The sequence below is a fragment of the Seriola aureovittata genome, chromosome 6 (assembly GCF_021018895.1).
Source record: "Seriola aureovittata isolate HTS-2021-v1 ecotype China chromosome 6, ASM2101889v1, whole genome shotgun sequence".
NCBI lineage: Eukaryota > Metazoa > Chordata > Actinopteri > Carangiformes > Carangidae > Seriola > Seriola aureovittata.
This window is the reverse complement of record NC_079369.1, coordinates 2,558,651-2,580,109: the sequence shown is the minus strand read 5'-3', so window position 1 is coordinate 2,580,109 and position 21,459 is coordinate 2,558,651. Positions and strand designations below refer to the sequence as shown.

Genomic DNA, 21,459 nt, shown 5'->3' with positions numbered 1-21,459 from the left:
CATAGTAAACTGTTAATTAGTCAGTAGTAGTATAAAATTGATAAACAGTATATAAATATACAAATGTTATTATATTTTTAAGAATTAAATAAATTTTAAAAATTAAAAAAAAAAAAAAAAACAACAACAACTTTGAATTTGTTCACTTCAAGATTTTTGTAAAGTCAAATCCACGCACCATGCTGTGTGTAGCTGGAGATGGGAGAGGGAGGTTTTTGGTTTTGTTGTGGCACTAATCACCCTCCATACCCCCGGGCAGGTTCTTACTGTACATTCCTTTGACTTCACCTTTTATCCTCCGCGTCCCTGCCCTAGCGGAGGAGGCTAGCACCGCAGCTACGAGTGGAGTTTCCTGTTGAGTTTCCCTGTTTGAGGGACAGGAACTCCCTGCTCTACTTCTCTCCCCCGCCCATGATAATAACACCGACCGGGGAAAGATTCCTCTGGCCGACGACAGAAAGGAAAAACTTGGATCGAGGATCTCCAAACCCGGACTCCCCCCCAGTCGTCAGAGGGCTCAACATTCCGGTTAAATGGCGTTGTAATCACGTCTGTGAACGCGCAAGTTTTCCCTGCTAACCAACAACCAGCGGGTGAGTAGGAATGGTTTATCTCGAAGTTGGTTTTTCATGGTGTGTGTTTCCAGCTAAGTCAACTTAACCCACGGTGGAAAAAAAAAGAAAAAAGTTGCGTTGTGTGTTGCGTTGTCTCGGGTGTAGCCTTTCCTAACGGCGCTCCATTAAAAAGTTGACCGTTAAAGAAACTTAACCGACGCCGGTGTCAGTTGGAATTTGAAAAAAGTATTAGCGCGAGGAGGTTTAACAGCTTGTTGCAATGCAAAGCCATTTTCCTGGCTCACACACACACACACACACACAGGCCCGAGCTGTGACTAATCTCAGGCCACGGCACGGAGCAGTGATACAGCCATGACCACGGTTACATGTTGGAGGCAGGACTTCACGTCATATCACATCCAAAAAATCACTATTATCAAATGTATATATTATCAAATTGTCGCTCTGAGCTTTGTTTCCGCGGGGTTTTAGTAACTAATTGCGACTTGGGAGTGGAGAGTTACGTGTCTGCCAGGTGTGATAGCCACAGTGGGAGAGAAGTTACTATGAGAAATGTTAGACTATTAGTCAAGCTAACTGTGCGCAAGTTTACTACGTTTAAATGAATCACTTTATGTTTCTGGTCATCCTTTTTTTTTTTTTTTCGCCCTCTTCTGTTTGTTCCTTTGGGAATTAACTGTAGCAGGACATTTGGGTTGTACTCGGTTGTACTGCATTCCCCACCCTCCTGATGCTGCGTTCACTGCTCAGCCTAGTCACTGTAAATGCCAGTGCCAGTCAGCCTTTTCAAAAGTTTGAAATTTTGAACGTCACATAAATATGTTTTGGGGGAAAAAAAGTCTCACATTTTCGTACAATGGCATTTGGAATTGGAAACGTGAGTGCCTATTCTAAAACACTTTTGCCTGTGCACCTTCTGTTGATTGTTTTATTGCTTTTGGTAGTCTCTTATCATTGTCAGCTCGGAGGACACAAGGGAAGGAAGGAGTAAGATTAGGTATGAAGATACTGTAGGTAAAACCGCACATGTTATTTTGGTGACAGTCAGATGGTTATTTTTCTATGTGGTTTTATTTCTTCTTCAATCTTGCTGAAAAACCACATTAGAATATCACAGCTCAAGTGAGAAAGTGCAGTTTAATCTGCACATTACGGCAGTGAAGTCAGTGAAGCTGTGTGACACGTTTGCCTTCCCTGCTGTTCTGTAGTGATCACTGTCTTTGCATTGTTAGTAATTCCTAACAGTGATTTAAAATGCATTCTGGGTTGAAGATAAGACTTGATGTATGCACCACTGAGCAGTCAGGAAGTATTGTAACATTAACATATTGGGGAAGTCATTTGTTATGCATTGACTTAAGACAAAACTGAAATACCAACAGATTAATATGGCACTGATAAGTGCTAACTTTGGTGTGCATTCCTGCAAAATAAATGTGTTGAATGGGGGTTTTCACACCTCAATGTAAAGAAACATGTGCAACTTCCTTCAGAGTGGCACCGTTTGGTGCAGCTTGGTGATTAAGTCACATTGAGTGGCTTTTATTGTGTCTGTGTTTGTTTGCCATCTCCTTGGAAATGTCAAAGGTACATGTTCTGCAGGGAAGCGGTTCTTGTTATTGTATCTGTTTCTCACTTGAGTGGAATAAAATGCACACATGGCTTCCTCACTGTCTGCACGTAAGAAAGAATATAGAAAAGTGTGATCTACTGCAAATAGTTTCTAGCAGAGCATGCTAAAGTGTCAGACGTGTCATCTTTTCATCTGCAGAGGCAAGACAACTGTATTTAAAACATTGCAATTCATAATATCCAACAGACAGTTCTTTTTGCTTTTGTTGAATCTGTTGTTGCATGACTACTGTTTGCATGCAGTAACTACCTTAAAAGTTCACATCAATGACTTGAATTCCCTTACTCACTGGGGGTCCTGTCAGATATATAGTTTCAGTTTGATCCGTGGAGGTTTTGAGATATCTGTCTTTAACATTTGTGCTCCCACTCCACTACAATGGAGGCGAATGGAATTTCGTTTGTGCTGCTCACACCACAGAAAAATTACAAGTGAAAAACTCAGTGGCACTTCCCGACTACCTATTTTGCATTTGATGGTCTCTCTATGCCAATGTCTTTTCCTGTTTATCTCTGCTATGTGAGGGAGAGAGGGAGGGAGGGAGAGAGGGGATGCTCATGTACAATTGTTTGTGTTACTTTGGAAAAAATGCAAAATCTAATAAACGGATTGATGGAAAAAAAAAAAGAGAAACTCAGTGGCAACATGTCTTCAGAACAATGTCCTGGTTGGTCTAGATTAATGGTTCCCAACCTCTTTGTCTGGAGCACCCCAGCAGGCCTGTCAGATGAACTCAAATGCCCCTTCATCAACATCATCAGTCATGCTCCAAATCTTCATTTGAATTGATTTTAATTTGGTTGTTTAACACTATTGATTTTATAAAAGTAGATATTGTTCCATTTATTGTTTTTTTCTTTTTCATCCAGTTGAACCGTCAGTGATTAGGTTGGTTTGGTTCTCTTACCACTTAGTGCCAGAAACGGAAAGTTTAAAACCTTAATCCACTATTTCAGCTGTTTATCCATTACTTTTAGTTAACCATTCATCCATCACCTGTATCTATCTAATTCAACCATTTATCTATTACTTTTCAACCATTGTCCAGTACTTTGAACAAACTATTTCAGTTGTTTATCTGTTACCTTTAGTGAAGTTTTTCAACGATTTATCCACGACTGTGCAAAATCACTCCCTCATTCACTCATTCATCACTCTCCCTATATAATAGACACAAAATAGTTTACTCAGTAGTTAGTAGTAAAGAGCATTGCATTGTGGGATTGTTAGCAGAAAGTACTGTATATACTTGTTGTGTAATTTATACAGTGGACAAATTTACACACTCAGGATTAAGGACACTCAAATAAAATGGTGGACAGTAAACGTAGTGCACTACACAGTGAATGGGGAGCCCTTTATCATTTTAGTTGTCTGTTTCAAACATTTATCCATTATTCTAGATAACTTCCATAGATAGTTTCTAGATAATCCTCCTCTAACTATTTTAACCTCTCTGCTAACCAGTGTTCACACGCTGTCGATTGCAACATGTGTTGTTGTTACAGCTGACTGATATTTTTGGATCAAATGATGATTAATATTTTTTTCAAACTTTTCAAACAATAGTCTTTTGTCATTATTTACCCTTCAGCAAAGGCACAATCGCCCCCTCACTTACAACCCGGCTGTGAATCACAGGTGCAGAATAACCCGACCTCACTGCAAACTGTTTTCTTACAGACTGTTTGTCAGGCAGAAACTAGTCTCCCTTATTTTTCACTTTATTTCTTTTCATTTATTTCTTGAAACTTAACGTCTTTTAAACATTGGCCTAAATTGCTTTGTGTGATTGGTAGTGGCTTGTGTTTGGCCTCTGCTCGGCACACCTAGGTTACCTACTTGAGTCCGGTTTAAGCTCCTTACTGTGTAATTATGGAGCGAGCCCTACAAACACATGGTGTGCAGCTTCAGCAGTGGGTGTAATGGCCATCACCCTGGCAGGCTAAATGATACTTGAAGAGGCATGGCTCTTCTAATTTGTCTCTTGTCTGTCTCTTAGAAGAGGAGACATCTCTAGACAATGCAGTCTGAACAGGAACTGTGCTCTGAAGCAAAAGCCACCAAGGTTCCCTTTTTTTTCAGTAATGGACATGGTTTCTGTCCAGAGTTAAAGTTGACGACTAGGCTCATCAATAGTTGCACTTGCTGTAGGTAAAACGTTTGTTTCAAATCTACTTTTTCCTTTTTAAATTTTCTCTATATTTCAATATGAACAGTTTCTAAGCACAGAAATGCATAAAAAATGCAGAACTGTGTGTGTGTGTGTGTGTGTGTGTGTGTGTGTTCTGTTTTTATTGGTTACTTTCAGTTTCTTGCACATCAGCTTAAAAGCTCAGGGCCAGTCGTTCCTCGTCTTGAAGTGGACCCTGCATCACATGCTCCCATTGTCTGTGATTCATACTTCCCTGTTTTGTCACTAAGATGACAGATCTGCAGTCTGAGATGCTGCCAAGTTGATTCTCTGCAGCTCAGCTTGACAAGCTAAAAAAAAAAGTATTTTTGGAAAGTCATTAATGAGACATGCTCTGAAAACTGCTTTTCATACCGTTTCCCATCTGACTTCCTCCTCTCTATCAAAAACTGTGTTTCGCAACTAACCACACCTATTTTTACTCCCTGTACCGTGGAATGACTTTGGTCAGTGTGTTATGTACTTTGGGTACTTCCATGAGCAACATAAACGTGTTAATTTACTGATTTCTTATTACATTGCTGGCAGCACGATCTGTCACTAGTAGTAAAGTAACACATTTTTGGTTTTGTTGGCTCTGTACTCCCACACGTGTTAGACGTCAACGCGCTGAAATTAAAGCTGAAAGTCAGCACCTGAACCTCAGTCACTGCGTCATGACATGTTCCTTGTGCTGCAGTACAGAGCCAGAACAATAGGAAATATTTCACTGTCAAAATGTAGGAAGTGAGTTACATTGTTTATATGTTTCTGAGGTCACATCAGTTTGTCAGGGCTGTGACGCAGCTTTTCAGAGCATCAGCCTGTGAACTGACGTGGAATTAAACTACTGCTTTTGTACAAGTAGTAATTAGGGCTGAACAATTAATTGAAATATAATCTAAATCACAATTCGGCCAAGTGCAATATACAAATTGCAGAAGCTCCAATTTTTTGTTAAAGGTAAAATGTGTCACATTGCACCGTAAGCGTTGTTGAGCTACAGAGACGCCCCGACCTACAAATCATATTCATAAGACCAACAAACATCACATCTTCATTTAAAAAAAAAAAAATCGCAAAATCTGCCAAATTAATAGCAATATGATTTTTTTTGCACATAGTGCAGCCCTGGTAAAACATACCATAAATGAAGCATTGTGGTGTTACAGAGAATCCCCCAGTTAACAAATCATATCCTCCAGACACAACGCAAGAGCACAACAGCACAACAAAAATTACATGGTCATCAACGAAATTAAATGCAAAAATGACCACTCCAACTGAAACTGTGACCTGTCGCAACCGCACTATGATTTTTAAAAAATTTTTTATTGCATATTATTCAGCTCTAGTACTAATCAGTGTAATCTAAAGATACTCAGAAGTTTCCCAACAGGCCAATTGTGCTTTAAAAAATGATTTAGTGATTTCACATTGTTTTTCCATGTGCTCTTCAGATATCTCAAAAATGAATGAGTCTGATCACTCAAATATATACACAGGTATTTTTAGCCTGTGAAGTAACTGTTATTTTACATAATTGCCTGAATGCACGGAAGTCGCACAGGAACCACACTAACCAACGTAACCAATGTAACCAACGTTTCTGTTCATGCTCCTTCTCCGTCATCACAAGGAGCAGCTGTCTTTTGTAATCTGACACCTTTGATGGGGGTCACTCACGGTGCTCATACTTTGTAGAAATCTTTGTGGAGCGCAGGCCTGGACGTGCATCAGGTGCTGGTCCTCTGCCTGCTTTGCATAATGCTGGATAATGAATAAAAGATTATTTGGATGAAAACAACGAACTCGTGATATAGGGAAGTGAAGTTATATATCTTCTTTTTCCTGTAGCCTCTCTGACTCAGTTTTTTATGTGTATGTGGATAACAACATTTGAGCATATTGGCAGTTTAACCATGATAGAAATGATGACTATATTATATAACCATGTTTTTCATGAGTCAGAGCGGTGGGATTTGGGCTCTGCATTTGCCATAACAATTTCCAAACCTAAGTTCCATGGCAACTGACATTTTTCTCAAATGACGTCACAAACAAAGTAATCTGGCCGAGGTGATTTCATGTCACTGAACAGCTGTGTCACTGTGTGTAATATCAACCATTAAAAACCCACTATCCTGCATCAGTCCTTTAATTATATGGACTCGCTCCACTTCACTCGCTCCACCTCCATCTGCAGAGGAGGACGTAGGTGGCCTCGTCTGACCCTGAGCCGGTACATGCACCGACTGCCAGGCTTTTGTGTTGGTGGTCAGTCGCTGGGGATTGTTTGACTCACTGTCAATTCTGATTGCAATGGGTTTTTTGATTGTTCAGTGTCTGTGACGTCCGAAAATCAGCAGTCAGCAGCAGCGTGAGAATGCAAACCGAAGCATACCACACCACTTACTGATACAGAACTAATCTATTTGCATTTGATTTCATTTTGTTGACTCCACGGATCATGTTCTCTGTAGCATTTGAGGAACGGGAGACTGTATTAACGACAGTGTTTGCGTTGGCTTGATTTAAAAAGAGAAGTTTTGTGTTTCAGTGTTTTTGCTGGAATTGATGACATACTGTAAAATGACTGTAACATGATCTAAGTGCAAACATGTTTTGGCCAGATAGAGAAGTATATGGAAGAAAAAAGGTGGCAAGATAATGCCAGATAGATGATGCAGACGTCACGATCGAGCACTAACCTGATTGGTCGATCAGAGGCTTTTTGTGCAGGAAGCTCTGTGCAGCTTGATAGCTGTTTGCATCAAAGGGGAACCTGAAGCACCACATGAAGCTCCTTTTGAAGGTTGTGTTCAAAGGTGAAGGTGCTGCCTGCAGTTGCATCAGTTTACTACTGGTGATGAAGTTATTCAGTTCAGTTTGGTTTTACCAACCCCTCCCCCTGCTGTGCTGCTGGTGCCTCAGCTTGTCAAACCTAAACAATGTCACTATATAGATATAGCTTGTGCATAAGGCTGCTGAGCTTCATCCTTCTTTATCCAAAGCTTTTCAACATGATTCTTTGTGTCTCTTGCAGCAGCATGACGTCCACGGTGACTTTAGAGGATGCTCTCTCCAACGTGGACCTGCTGGAGGAGCTGCCACTCCCAGACCAGCAGCCATGCATCGAGCCCCTCCCTTCCTCGGTCATGTATCAGGTCAGTGCTGACAGCTCATCATCTACGCAGTCTGATAAGACACACTTCCTGTGGGGCATGCAATTACTGCATGGTAATACTTAGAGATGTAGTTTTTCTTACTGTTTACTTGATACAATGGTTTCTCTCCTGACTGTGCTGCAGTTACACAGAAAAATATAATAATTAATAATAAGGATAGCAAATAGAAATAATGTTATTGAAAAACATCAGGCACTAGTATACAAACACAGCACCATGACAACAGTGATAGACATAACCTCCTCTTTCACCTAGTCTATGAATGTTCCCTTCTCTTCCTTTCACTGTCTCCCCCAAGGTTCCCATCATCAGAACAACATGATAGATGCAGTAATAATCACCGTCAACACAACTTTCTGTTATAGCTATAAAAACACAGTGAATAGAGTGTAGAATCATTCATCTCTGAATATTGATCATGAATAGCTTTCAATATCAGTGTTTCCCGAAAAGGCAATAAGATCATGTATAGATCAGCACATAAAGGAAACACTTTGTTGTCCCTAAATAAAACAAGTTGAACAGAAATCTATTGTTACAGTTGATGTAGAGCTGCTACGAGAAGCAGCCCATGCAACACGTCACATATAGCAGAGACGTTAATAGCAACAGGATCAGTTAGTTGCAACACCCACTGTAGCATTTCCTAATGGGTATTTCCTGATATGCTTATCTGTATTCTTTAAAAGATTACAGCTTCTTTCCCTGTGTTTAGTTCCTGTGTACAGAAAGTGAATTTATTCATTTCTGATTGATTGATAATCCAGATATTTATGTTACAAATCAGGATAAGAATTTATTTGCAGGAGGCTGCAAAATGGCATTAAATACATGAGCTTACTAAAGATAGCACATGAATTCTGGCCATCTGTTTAATTAGATGAATCTACATTTCCATGCAAAATCAAGAAAGGAAGAAATAATATATATATCATATCATGAAATGATTTGGGTGAATATTTGTGAAATAAATTCACTTCACGTGGAACATTGAAAATCTTAATTGTAAAGAGGACAAATTGCTTTGCATTGGTAACTTGGAGCATGCATACTTCCTGCTCACTGTATCTTACACACGTCTTGCCTGTAACATACCTGACATCTGAACCTGTGTCATTTGTTGTGAACACACTTTCTCCATCTTCCCACAGCCAAACTTCAACACCAACTTCGAGGACAGAAATGCCTTCGTCACCGGCATCGCCAGATACATCGAGCAAGCGACCGTCCACTCCAGCATGGTATGTGATATGACTTATTAGTGTGTCCCTCTTCTCTCTCACCTCAGTGACGACTTGATGGGAAGAATAAATTCACCAGAATGAGGTCAGGGGCTTGTTGGGAACAGGATCTTGTAAGGGACTCTCCTGTCCTACCAGAGCATTTGGTATTGTGTAGCAGGCAGCTCACAGGACCCAGGCCCAGAATCAAATGGCCCGTGGACAAACGGATCCTTTGGACCATCACATAACAGGAATAGTAGGGCTTTGTGTCTAATTAGTGAGGGACTAATTGCTCAGGGTCAGAATCAAACAGCACTTTGTACGGAGGCAGCGCTGGTTTGAAAGCACTAATGCACTTTCCTGCCACCCACTGGGAATAAAATGACTTGCAAAAGAAGCAGTGGTGCGTGCACGTTTCAGTCCTTGTGCATTGTGTCTGTGTTGTTTTGTGTTTTGATTTAGTTTGGAAAATGTGACCCAGTTTGGAATTTATTGGTCTGATTGATTTGTTTTGTTTTTTTTTTTTTAATTAGAATGAGATGTTGGAGGAGGGGCAGGAGTACGCCATCATGCTCTACACCTGGAGGAGCTGCTCACGTGCAATACCACAGGTAACCACCGTGTTTCTGCTCACAGAGCTGGCAATTTTCAAGTGCCATGTTGTAGACAAAACAATTAATCGGGAAAATAATATACAGATTAATATAATAATGAAAATCTTATATGGCAGTATCTTGGTGAACAAAAGTTGTGTGAAGTTTCCTACGATTCTTTTAAGGGTTTTTGTTTCTCTTTTTCTGTTCTAGGTGAAATGCAACGAACAGCCCAACAGAGTGGAGATCTACGAGAAGACGGTGGAGGTCCTGGAGCCTGAAGTCACCAAGCTGATGAATTTCATGTACTTCCAGGTAAATGCATATATTTATACTGTATATCAGCAGAGACTCTTTGACTGTCCAGTCTCCGGCCTGGTTGTATAAACTTGATCTTTCGTCTCTCCCAGCGCACAGCAATCGACCGTTTCTGCGGGGAGGTCCGTCGTCTCTGTCACACTGAGCGCAGGAAGGACTTTGTGTCCGAGGCTTACCTCATGACCCTCGGGAAGTTCATCAACATGTTCGCTGTGCTGGACGAACTGAAGAACATGAAGTGCAGCGTCAAGAACGACCACTCCGCCTACAAACGGTACCCAGAGTCATGTTACGGCAGTCTGTAGTCACACTGTTGATCACAGCAACAGACACTAGATGGCAGCACCAGTCTAACTGCTTCAACAGTATGTGTGAAACCAGGAGCTTTCAACACTATATAGATTTTGTAACACTTATTATTATTATTCTGTGTTTTACTTTAATAAGGTTTGGAGCTACAGTTCTCATTATCTGGAGATGTAAACAGGAAGTATGATGTTGCCATGGAGTGAGTTAATTAGCTGTTGACTACAAAGCCATGTTTTTTTAAGCCAATACTTGTTTACAGCTCGGGTAAAGTGGCACATCTAAAAGTCATACCTAATTAGCAATTAGCACTTCCTGTTTAATAGTTAATATTCGGACAACTATCACTGGATTACTTTGACACTGAATAAAAAGTCTTAGGAGAGTTGTGGAGTGATAAAGAAGGTCTTTTTTCTCAGTAGATTTATGGATGTTTATTTGCAATGTTGACCAGAGATAATGATATCCTCAGGAAAGTGTAAGTCACGCTGAATCTTAAAACATGTGCTTGTCTGTGTGGTCAGATGTGACAAACGTGTGACTCTAAGAAGGACACGAATCATCGCTCACGCCTCACATCTCTCTCTCTCTCTCTCTCTCTCTCTCTCTCTGCGCCCCCCCCCCCCGGGAGGTGTGCCGCACAGTTTGAAAACCTGTGTCAGAGTGACAGAATAGATGCTTAATGTCTGTCTGTCTTTTTTTTTATTTATTTAATTTATTCATTTATTTTTAATTAAAACAAACCTGTGTCTTCTCTTCGTCTAGAGCTGCCCAGTTCCTCAGAAAGATGTCTGAGCCCTCGTCCATTCAGGAGTCTCAGAATTTGTCCATGTTCCTGGCAAACCACAACAAAATCACTCAGGTTTGTCACATGTGCATCATACTGTCCAAAATATTCTTAAGATGAAATAGTTTTAATATGGAAGGAGTCTCAACAGCGGTGTCACTGCTGTTTTCTTTCCAGGCTTCACAAGCAGACGAGCATTCATTTTTTGACTCTTAAATTATGATGTATTTAGAAATTTACACAAGCAGTTTAATTAGAAATATGATTTGAAAATAATGTTGAAATATTCAGTTTAAAGCTTGATGTGAGGCTTACTGTGTGATTAATAGCTTTATAAGATAATAATCATCTTTGGTGTCCTGTCTGTCAGTCTTTGCAGCAGCAGTTGGAAGTGATTAATGGTTACGAAGAGCTGCTGGCAGACATCGTCAACCTGTGTGTCGACTACTACGAGAACAAGATGTACCTGACTCCCGGTGAGAAGCACATGCTGCTCAAAGTAAGTAAAGCCCTGCACCTGCAGCTGCTGCACCATTTCTTCTAAACTATTTACTGTGGCATTGTTGACAGGAACGGACGCCCCTTTAGAAATAACCGCTGTTCCTCTTCCACAGGTAATGGGTTTCGGCTTGTACCTCATGGACGGAAACAGCAGCAACATCTACAAACTAGATGCCAAGAAGAGAATCAACCTCACCAAGATTGACAAGTTTTTCAAGGTACAGAGACTTAGACGTATGTCAGATACACACAGGAGCATATTCTGTCAAGCTACACTTGATCTGCTGAGTATTTTCTTGATAAATTGATTTATAGTTAAGAAAATAAAATACCAGGGAATCTTCATAATGACAAAACAGAGAGAAGTAGCAAATCCTCACATTTCAGAACCTGAAACGAGAGATTACTTATTATTGCTTAATAAAAAAAAAAGACAATTAAGTAGTTATTGATTATCTAATTTATTAATTGACTTATAATTTCAGCTTTAATATATAATATTTAATGTTATCTTAAATGCAGTATTGCGTTGTAGGAGAGAGAAATTATTTTACATATTCTCATTGGGATGGTTGTTTTTATTTTCTGAGTTGCTTCAGTCCATGAATTTGTCTTTTGTTGCTTCTTCTTTTTCTTCTTCTTCTTCTTTTTCTTCTTTTTCTTTTTCTTCTTCTTCTTCTTCTTCTTCTTCTCTTATTTTACTTTTGTAGTGAGGCAGACTCATCCAGCGTGTTTCCACTGTTTAATACGGTATTAATTATGCAAATGTGTTCTGTTCTTGGTGTTCACAGCAACTCCAGGTGGTCCCTTTGTTCGGCGACATGCAGATTGAGTTGTCCCGGTACATCAAGACCAGCGCTCACTTTGAAGAGAACAAATCCAGGTGAGATGAATGCACACACTTTTTTTTGTGTGGTCCAGATGTCTCTGTGAAGTAGGCTCATTGGAAGATAAATGGATTGTTACCAAGTAAAACTGGTGATGTTTTCCAGGAGCTCGGACACAAAGATATAAAGAGTTGTGTTCAGTGGTTTGTTGAATGTTTTCACTGTTTCCAGGATGTAACGCTGAGAAAACCAGTTCCCACCGTTGATCTGCCCATCAGTCATTTGCTGTGTATCATGATCTCGAGCTACAGGATTTTCTGTGTGGATAATGTATAGATACGATGATATGATACTAGCATTTATCACAGATATTGGTTTTCATAATGTTCATGAAGCTTAGAGAATAAAGTATATGTATATTTCTGTGTCAGTAAATCCCATGAAAAGACCGAAACCAATAAAGAGTTAATCCGTCTCTCAGCACTTTCTCACCTGCCAGCCCTGGACATGTTTTCTAACAAACAGGTCACACATATATAGTTTTATTTTTAGTTTTTTAAATGTTCAGTAATTCCCTAAGACTGCTGGGTACTGTAGTCTTTCTTTAGCTATGCTTGCGGCGTGGCTCAAGGGAGAGTGATGGCAGTCTGTCGGTCCACCACCGTCGTCCACACTGAAACATGTCAGCAGCTACTGGATGGATTGCTTTGACATTATACGAGAGGGTTTTAGAGTTTCCCTCTGGGGTGGGCCTCTGGTTCCAGTGAAATGTCTCAGCTGTGTCTGGATGCATTGCCATGAACTTGGTATTTAGAGCAAAAATTCATGTCCCCCATCAGGGCGAATTCTAATAACTTTGTTGATCCATTCACTTTTCGTCTTGTTCCATCATCAGGTCAAAATGTCAGTTAGACTCAAAACCCCACTAGAGCGGCTTCAGACTCTTAGTCTTGTGAACAAATGCTACTCAAACAGAAGAAAAGAAATACATTACTTGACAAAAATAAAAATCCAGAGTCTCACCAGCCTTATTCTTTATGTAAATCCAGTTTCCCGCCTTAAAGCACACATTACAGTTGAACGATGCTATTTCTGGCTGTTGTAGCTGTGTGAATTGTGTTTTTCTTAAATGCACTGATATATACTGTTAGTATTATTGTTATTGCCATTGATGTTGCAAGGTGATTTCCACTCAATATGACAGTAAATTAGTCACAGTATAAAAATATAAGTTCATACATTAAAAAAAAAAGTCAGACTGGTGTTTTTTATTTCCCAACAACCACCTGAAGAGACAAAAACCAACAATGAATTTATCCTAACAATGATATCTGTGCAGCCGCAGCCTGACACCAAACACAGCGTTTCCCTTTTTAGATTTGCTCTTCTGTCTTCTCCATAACTCTCTGGCTGGCTTTTCTTCCTGTCAGTAATTCTGTGTCTTTACTCCGTTAACATGTGCCCCCCCCCCCCAGGTGGACCTGCACGTCTATATCGAGCAGCCCCCAGTACAACATCTGTGAGCAGATGATTCAGATCCGCGAGGATCATATGCGCTTCATCTCGGAGCTGGCTCGCTATAGCAACAGCGAGGTCAGTATGAAATTCCACAGGGTTTAAAGTGAGACGTTCGGGCACAGCACTGGTGAAAATTGGTCATCAGTGTGGTGTTGGATTGTCTGTCATGCTGCTATAATGCTGAAGAGTGGAGCAGTGCATGACATGCATATATATATATATATGTACTGCTGTTCATCTTCGTGTCAGATGTGAGCCTGTTAAATAAATAAACATACAGTACATCGGCCACCTGGCTATTTCAGCTGACAGTCTTCTACATAAGCAGGCTTTAAGAGCTCTTTCTTATGCGAGAGGTATTTAAATTCCCAGCAGTGATGTAACGAGCTTTTGAGCAGATGCCTCGTCCCAAAGGATTTCCAGAGGTCACAATTCAGTGTGATTCAGATCGAGGTTTAGTTGTGGATCATAACTGCTGATGCACAGACAGAAATGTTGAGAATGGGGAAAGTCATTTTAATGATCACACCACGAATGAATGAGTGTTTTTACACTCGGAACATTATTAATTAAAGCACTGAACGGTTTGTTTTTATACATTTTTTTTCACCCATACTGTGAGGACATCAGGGTGTTGTGGAGTGGGCCTTCAGTGTGTGTGTGTGTGTGTGTGTGTTAAAGTGTGTGACTTTGTGTCTGTGTAGGTGGTGACGGGATCAGGGCGGCAGGAAGCCCAAAAGACGGATGTGGAATACAGGAAGCTGTTTGACTTGGCGCTGCAGGGCATGCAGCTGCTCTCCCAGTGGAGCGCTCACGTCATGGAAGTGGTGAGGAAGCACAGATTGGTCATTATTTATATATATATATATATATATATATATATATATATATGGAAAGTGATGGAGATTAATGGAGAGATATAGTTGAGACTTAATTAAGTTCTTATTTCTTTTGTTAATTCTTTGTGACTGCGTAGAGCTGCAGGGATCACCATGGTAACCAAGTACTGCATGATTTTTATCCATTTACTCTCTGACTTTGCCCGCAGTACTCCTGGAAACTGGTTCATCCCACAGACAAGTACTCCAACAAGGAGTGCCCCGACAACGCTGAGGAGTATGAGAGAGCCACCAGATACAACTACACAAGCGAGGAGAAGTTCGCCCTCGTAGAGGTTAGTTATGGTTACGGTACGAGTGGATGTTGAACTGCTGCAAGTCTTCTCACTGATTTAAATGTTGTGCTTTTGGCAGGTAATTGCTATGATAAAGGGACTGCAGGTGCTGATGGGACGCATGGAGAGTGTGTTCAATCACGCCATCCGTCACACCATCTACTCAGCTCTGCAGGACTTCGCTCAGATCACTCTGCGTGACCCGCTGCGACAGGCCATCAAGAAGAGGAAGAATGTCGTCCAGAGGTAGAGATCCCACCGCAGTCGCAATTAACTGATCACATTCACACTTCTTCAAAACACTTCTGGCCATTATTTAACGCTGTAACTCGGGAAGAGAAGGAGAGGTTTTGCCCATATTTCCTGCAACTTGACTGGTTGGCGGAGGTGCACAGGTGTTAATTATATCTCCCAAAGCTATCATGTACGTATGAAACGCTCAGTTCCTGAACCCTGGAATGCTGGGAAAAACTTTTTACTTGTCATCCTTGATTGAAGAATGACTGCACAGAAATAAAAACAACATGTTCCAGACATATTGAACTTAGGAAGTGGGTCCCTCATTATGGATTATGCAACATAAGTAGTTTTAGAAGTTGAGTGCCTATGAGTGGCTGCCATCAGTTCCTTCATCAGTACAGGATGTGAGGACAAGGATACAAGTCATTGGTTTTTTGGTCTGGTTTTCCAGGCTGTGGGATGTTTAAAGCTGCTATAGTCATGTTTTTGTAACAACAGTGGGCGGTGTTGCTCTAAGTGATGAGCCGACAGATAAATATCAGTTTCTCTCAAATCTATGGAGCTTTATAGCGTCTTTCAGCCGACCCACAACTTTACTGTTTCGATTCCATCTCCAATATTGTGGATTTCAGCTGTTGCAGGTCGTAGATTTCAGCGATGAAGCTTTGCTGCTCTGTGCAGCTGCTCCTTTAGAAATCTCTGTGCTTTATAAAAAAATGAATCCCACTGAGTTTCTAAACCTCAAGCAAATTTGCCCTAAACAACAATGTTTTCTGCGCCCTTGACATTCATAATTCACAAGGGAAGCTGTTTGCAGCTACGTCAGTTTGTGTTCTACGGTTAACCAGAAAACTCACTGAAGTTTCTGAACTGTCCTCTTACCGCAGCGTCCTGCAGGCCATTCGGAAGACGGTCTGCGACTGGGAAACCGGCCGCGAGCCTCACAACGATCCTGCCCTCCGTGGAGAAAAAGACCCCAAGGGTGGCTTTGACATTAAGGTTCCTCGCCGCGCTGTGGGACCCTCCAGCACACAGGTCTCACCTCCCTGCCTCTGCTGATAAACCCAGTCTTTATCTTTAGCTCGCTTTAACCCTTCCTCCTCTTGTCCTTCCTCATGCCTCCACGGTCTTGTGCACTGTGACCCTGGTCCGCATTAATCATATGTCTCACGAAGCTCGCATCAGATCTGAGCTCAGGTCTGCAACATGTGAACAAGGAGATAGTGAGCTCATAAATCTGTGTATTCTGTAGTGTTGTCTCTTCACTTCACTTCTGAATGACTTACAATAAGCCTTACCTTCAAAAGTGTCCTAGGGTGGCTCTGTTTGAATCCATACATTCACACTGCTGAATAGCAGTTATGTTACATATCACACTTATTGTCATTATTTAGTAGCAACCTTCATGTTGCGTAAACCGCACAGATCAATCAGCTTAGTGCTCAATACCAAGAACTAATCTTTACTCCAGGTGCAGCACTACAAAGCCCTAAACAATCACCTGTGTTCATCTACTCTGAAACTCATCTGAGATGTAAGTGCCAGAGATTATGAAAGCAGGTCTCAGAACATGTTCCCCACTGAGGTGAACTGTGATATAGTGCAGGAAAATGTACAGCAGCCTCCCTGCTGCTGCGTGTCGGCTGTGAGAAAAAAAGAAGAAGAAAATCCACATTCCTGCTAAATTTTCAGGTAGATGTTCCATGCAGGTTTTTCAATGAGATAATATTCTGTGACATGTAGGAGGCAACACACAGACGAGCTTTTATACACGCCACCCACCTGTAATGAGATTAGAAAACCGTATTTGAAGGATATGTGGTGTTTGCAGGTGATGTGGCTGATAAAACCAGTGGGTTATACACAGTAATTAGACGTCACTTACATTGTTTCTCTCTTTCTTTTTTTTTGTACGTGCATGTAGCTCTACATGGTGAGGACCATGCTGGAGTCTCTCATCGCTGACAAAAGTGGCTCAAAGAAGACTCTGCGCAGCAGTCTGGAAGGACCAACCATCCTGGACATTGAGAAGTTTCACCGCGAGTCCTTCTTTTACACCCATCTGCTGAATTTCAGCGGTGAGAGGAAACAGCAGAGTCCTTCCACTGCTGCACCACTGCCGTGAGAGTGACACTTGTTTTATAACAGCCTGTTTTGTCTTCTGTGCAGAGACCTTGCAGCAGTGTTGTGACCTCTCCCAGCTCTGGTTCAGAGAGTTCTTCCTGGAGCTCACTATGGGGCGCAGGATCCAGTTCCCCATCGAGATGTCCATGCCGTGGATCCTCACCGACCACATCCTGGAGACCAAGGAAGCTTCCATGATGGAGTAAAATATGCAATTTTTGTTTCCTGTAACAGCTGTAATTGTGCAGAAACATTCCTTTCCTACTACTTCCCACATATTTCCTCCCATCTTTGCGAAATTTTATTTTATTATTTTTCTACACATCCAACATTTTATCTGTGTATTTTTTTGCGCCTTTCTTTAGCATTGGCTTTTCACAATTGTCTAAATCTTGGATATGAAGCATCCCTCTGTTGGTGGAAAGACAAGCTGTCCTCAAGTTCTCCAACACACTGTGTCTGTGTCCTTTCCTTACCAAACTTGGTGCTTCGAATTTGTTAAGAGAGAGGTCTGGCTGTGTGAGATTATTGGTGGTGTGACTGGCCAGAGGCATTCAGCAACTTCAGCAGTTGTTTTCTCTTATCTTATGTTTTCAAAAAAGACCCGGGGTAAAATCCTAAAAAATGGGATTAGCCATGAATGTCTGTTTTTAAAACTTTGCTGAAGGATTATGCTGATATGAGGCAGGTTTTTACATAAGCCATTAAGCACATCATCTGCCATGAACTGTATCTGCTATAATTCTTCATGTGCAGCCAGAACCGGTAGAAAGTCTGTGTATTAACCATATAGATGTTTAATATACAGACAGAAAACAAATGGATTACAAATTCTGTCCAAACATTTCTGGAGCTGACTGTATAGTGTATAGAAACAGTGACACTTTTGCAGCACAGTAACCTATGGTAATGTGATATATTTAAATTTTAAAACTTCAAATGAAGCTTTACATATCCGACTGAAAATATTTCCCTGAACTTGTGTCTGACATGAGACACCAGAATTGGATTTAACTCACTCGACAGGTGTAATGTTTGTTTTTCCTTCTGCACTTTTCGTATCCGGCTCCATTTTCAGCACTAAATGACCCAATGTGGCTTCGCTGTCTCTTTCTATCAGCTTTCCTTCTTTTTAGCAAAAAGCCCGACTCAGCCTGCGTTCATATTGTAATATTTTCTCCACTTTTGAACACTTTGGAATTAAACCTTTTCTCTTTTTTTCTTCAATCCCCTCCAGGTATGTGCTGTATCCCCTGGATTTGTACAACGACAGTGCGCATTACGCCCTGACCAAATTCAAGAAGCAGTTCCTCTATGATGAAATAGAGGCTGAGGTAATAGTCAAAAACATTTGGTGCATAAACTGGATGATTTCATTTTCCATCTTGACAAGTTTAAACTTTGGTATGTGATGAAGCTTCCCCTGCAAAATCTCACCTTTCTAAATGTATATACAATATACATCATGTCAATTTCCATCGTTCAATATTCAGTCGGAAAATATATGAAAAAGAAGACTGTGTGATGACATGTACTATTTGTCAACTTTTCAAAATCAGCATGAATGACTGTTTTTCTTACCAAGCCTGCACTTGAACACAAGTTTGTTTAATTGAATTACCAAGTAAAAAGTGATTTTAAAATTTGTTTTTTGCAAGTGCAACATTTCAAAACTGAAAAAATGTTGTTTTCCGTCGAGTTCCTCCCCTGTTGAGATGCTCCTCATAGATTTAAACATTTATTTTCAAAGATACATGTTAATTTGAACCTGTGTGATTATTTCAGGTGAACTTGTGCTTCGATCAGTTCGTCTACAAGCTGGCTGATCAGATATTTGCCTACTACAAGATCCTAGCAGGAAGGTCAGTGAAATATCTCTATGGACTGTTTTTCTTTTTTCTTTACCTGTGTTGTAATGCTGTAATTTTCCAACCAGGTGATACTTCTGAAGATGCCAAGGGGTATTTGGCTAGCTCAACTAATTAAAAAAAAAAAAAAAAGAAAGAAATATATATATATATAATATTATGTATTTTATATAAGTATTATAATTATTATGATTTTATTCAATCATATAGTTGCTTATTTAAGTTTAGGTGGATAGTAACCATCTACATAGAACATCGTAGTTTGTTGTGATGCTGAGCAGAAAGCTACCGGCTACAATAGCTGCACAGTACAAACCTACTCTGTAACACTGGTCAGCAAGTGAGCATAGTTATCTAAAGGTTCAGTGATTTAAACAGTTAGCGAAGAGAGAATACACATTTGAAATGATTAGCTGGGGGGGATGGGTGGGGGGGGTGGGGGGGTGGAAGAGATGCTGTCGATGAAATGATTGGATAAATGGATAAATACTTAGCTTAAATTAATAAATGGTGGAAAGAGTTAGCTAGCTTATTCGCTAGAAGTAATGAATGAATTGTTTAAATTCATAGCATTAGCTTGAAATAAAAATAATAAATAAGGTGTTGAAAGATTTATTTGTATGAAAAAATGATTTATTATATTTTGTTACTCGGCACTCACTTAAAAATCAGTCGAAATGAACACAAAGCTTTAGGACATGATGGGTGGTGTTGATGAGCGGTAGCTGACAGGGATGTGGGTGTAAGTCGGACAAAAAAAAGTTTTTGTTGTTGTTTTTGTTTTCTATGAAAACACCTTGTACAGTTAACTTTACTCTTTAAATCCCTCAGTCTTCTCCTTGACAAACGTTTGAGAACTGACTGCAAGAACCAAGGGGCCAATATTCCCTGGCCTGCCTCCAACCGCTACGAGACTCTGCTGAAGCAGCGCCATGTCCAGGTATGTACCGTCCTAACCATGCATTTAGCCCCCCCCCCCATGTTGTGCCTCCCTTACTAACTGGTTGTGAACCTCAGCTCCTAGGCCGCTCCATTGATCTGAACAGGCTCATCACTCAGAGGATTTCAGCTGCCCTTTCGAAGTCTCTGGAGCTGGCCATCAATCGCTTTGAGAGCGAGGACCTCACCTCAATCATGGTAAGTCGATTTTTATCGTTGTGAATAAATAACATCATAATTTTTCTCTCTATGATTATTTTGTGTTTGCTCCTATTATTTGCTTCTTCTGTGCAGACGTAGGTTTTTTTATGGTCTAGTTTGTCCTTGGACTGAAGTGAGTGTGTGCACTGTGCAGGGGTGTGCAGTTACACACTGATTTTCTGTCTTACTTGGTTAAAGGAACTGGAAGGTCTTCTGGATATCAACCGCATGACGCACAAGCTCCTCAGTAAGTTTTTGACTCTGGACAGCCTGGACGCCATGTTCCGCGAGGCCAACCACAACGTGTCGGCCCCCTACGGCCGGATAACGCTGCACGTCTTCTGGGAGCTCAACTACGACTTCTTGCCCAACTACTGCTACAACGGTTCTACCAACAGGTGGGTCACTGCCTGACTGTCTGTCCTCTCTGGAGTCTGAGTGTAGCGGTGGGAGACAAAGAAGCTAATTAACTCAGACATTTGATGAAAAGAGATACTTTACATAAATATCCATCAAGCCAGTTAGTTTTCAAAACATGAATTCCTGCCAACATGCTGCTGCACAATCATGATTAATGGTCGTGTGGTGGTTACATCCATCATTAATCACTTAACACACAGGTGGCACTCAGTGGCACCGTCAGCAGTAAATCACCTGCTCTGGGTCAGATCAACACTTCTAAATGAAAATAAACATAACATATGGTAAAGATCAGTGGAAGGTCAGATTGATAAACCCAGATTAAAGTACATAATGCATACGACTGAGTCGGTAGCTGTGAGGCAGGATTAACATGCTGAACCGTGGATGAGAACTCCAGAGGCTCCAAAAGACCCAGTTTCAGACCATATTAATAGGTTTCAAGTTTGATTTTGCATTTGCAGCAGTAAGACAGATCCCTTCGCGCCTACAGCTTACAGTCCTGGTCTTGTAGAGGGACGGAGTGTAAACTTCATATTGTGCTCAGATGAGTATGTACAGTGTGTTCTATCAAATAACGGTAGTAACAGCAGTAATGACAGTCTTCTGATTATTTAGTGACTAATTTGAAGGTTTGATGTTTGCATAAACGCCCAAACGCATAAAGACACATTTTGAACTTGTTTGTTGTATGAGATGTGAAACTTGAGTGTTCATGTTTGGTTTATTCAGGTTTTAGTTCTCATAACTCGGATGATAAAGCTTCTTCAACAAATCACTGCTTCAAGGTTATCTTCAGGAGACGACTTGGAAAAGAACCCAGACAGTGTGTGTGTGTGTGTGTGTGT

General features: G+C 40.7%; 1 protein-coding gene across 2 annotated transcripts in view; it reads left to right on the top strand.

Moving 5' to 3' along the window:
- Positions 1-311: 311 nt before the first annotated feature.
- Positions 312-21,459, top strand: part of cyfip1 (cytoplasmic FMR1 interacting protein 1) — a 30,930-nt gene continuing 9,782 nt past the window's right edge. Inside the window, exons 1-22 of one of the 2 annotated variants that reach the window (XM_056378153.1) lie at positions 312-593; positions 7,434-7,551; positions 8,724-8,813; positions 9,329-9,406; positions 9,602-9,703; positions 9,799-9,980; positions 10,778-10,874; positions 11,170-11,298; positions 11,414-11,518; positions 12,092-12,183; positions 13,603-13,720; positions 14,350-14,472; positions 14,694-14,819; positions 14,899-15,065; positions 15,947-16,094; positions 16,984-17,137; positions 17,229-17,385; positions 18,421-18,517; positions 18,969-19,045; positions 19,883-19,991; positions 20,069-20,188; positions 20,390-20,589. In XM_056378153.1, the coding sequence (XP_056234128.1) occupies positions 7,435-7,551; positions 8,724-8,813; positions 9,329-9,406; positions 9,602-9,703; positions 9,799-9,980; positions 10,778-10,874; positions 11,170-11,298; positions 11,414-11,518; positions 12,092-12,183; positions 13,603-13,720; positions 14,350-14,472; positions 14,694-14,819; positions 14,899-15,065; positions 15,947-16,094; positions 16,984-17,137; positions 17,229-17,385; positions 18,421-18,517; positions 18,969-19,045; positions 19,883-19,991; positions 20,069-20,188; positions 20,390-20,589 (2,588 nt within the window). In that variant the 5' untranslated portion in view covers positions 312-593; position 7,434. Of the gene's footprint in view, positions 594-7,430; positions 7,552-8,723; positions 8,814-9,328; positions 9,407-9,601; positions 9,704-9,798; positions 9,981-10,777; positions 10,875-11,169; positions 11,299-11,413; positions 11,519-12,091; positions 12,184-13,602; positions 13,721-14,349; positions 14,473-14,693; positions 14,820-14,898; positions 15,066-15,946; positions 16,095-16,983; positions 17,138-17,228; positions 17,386-18,420; positions 18,518-18,968; positions 19,046-19,882; positions 19,992-20,068; positions 20,189-20,389; positions 20,590-21,459 lie in introns of both variants that reach the window. The other variant, XM_056378152.1, reaches the window with a different exon arrangement.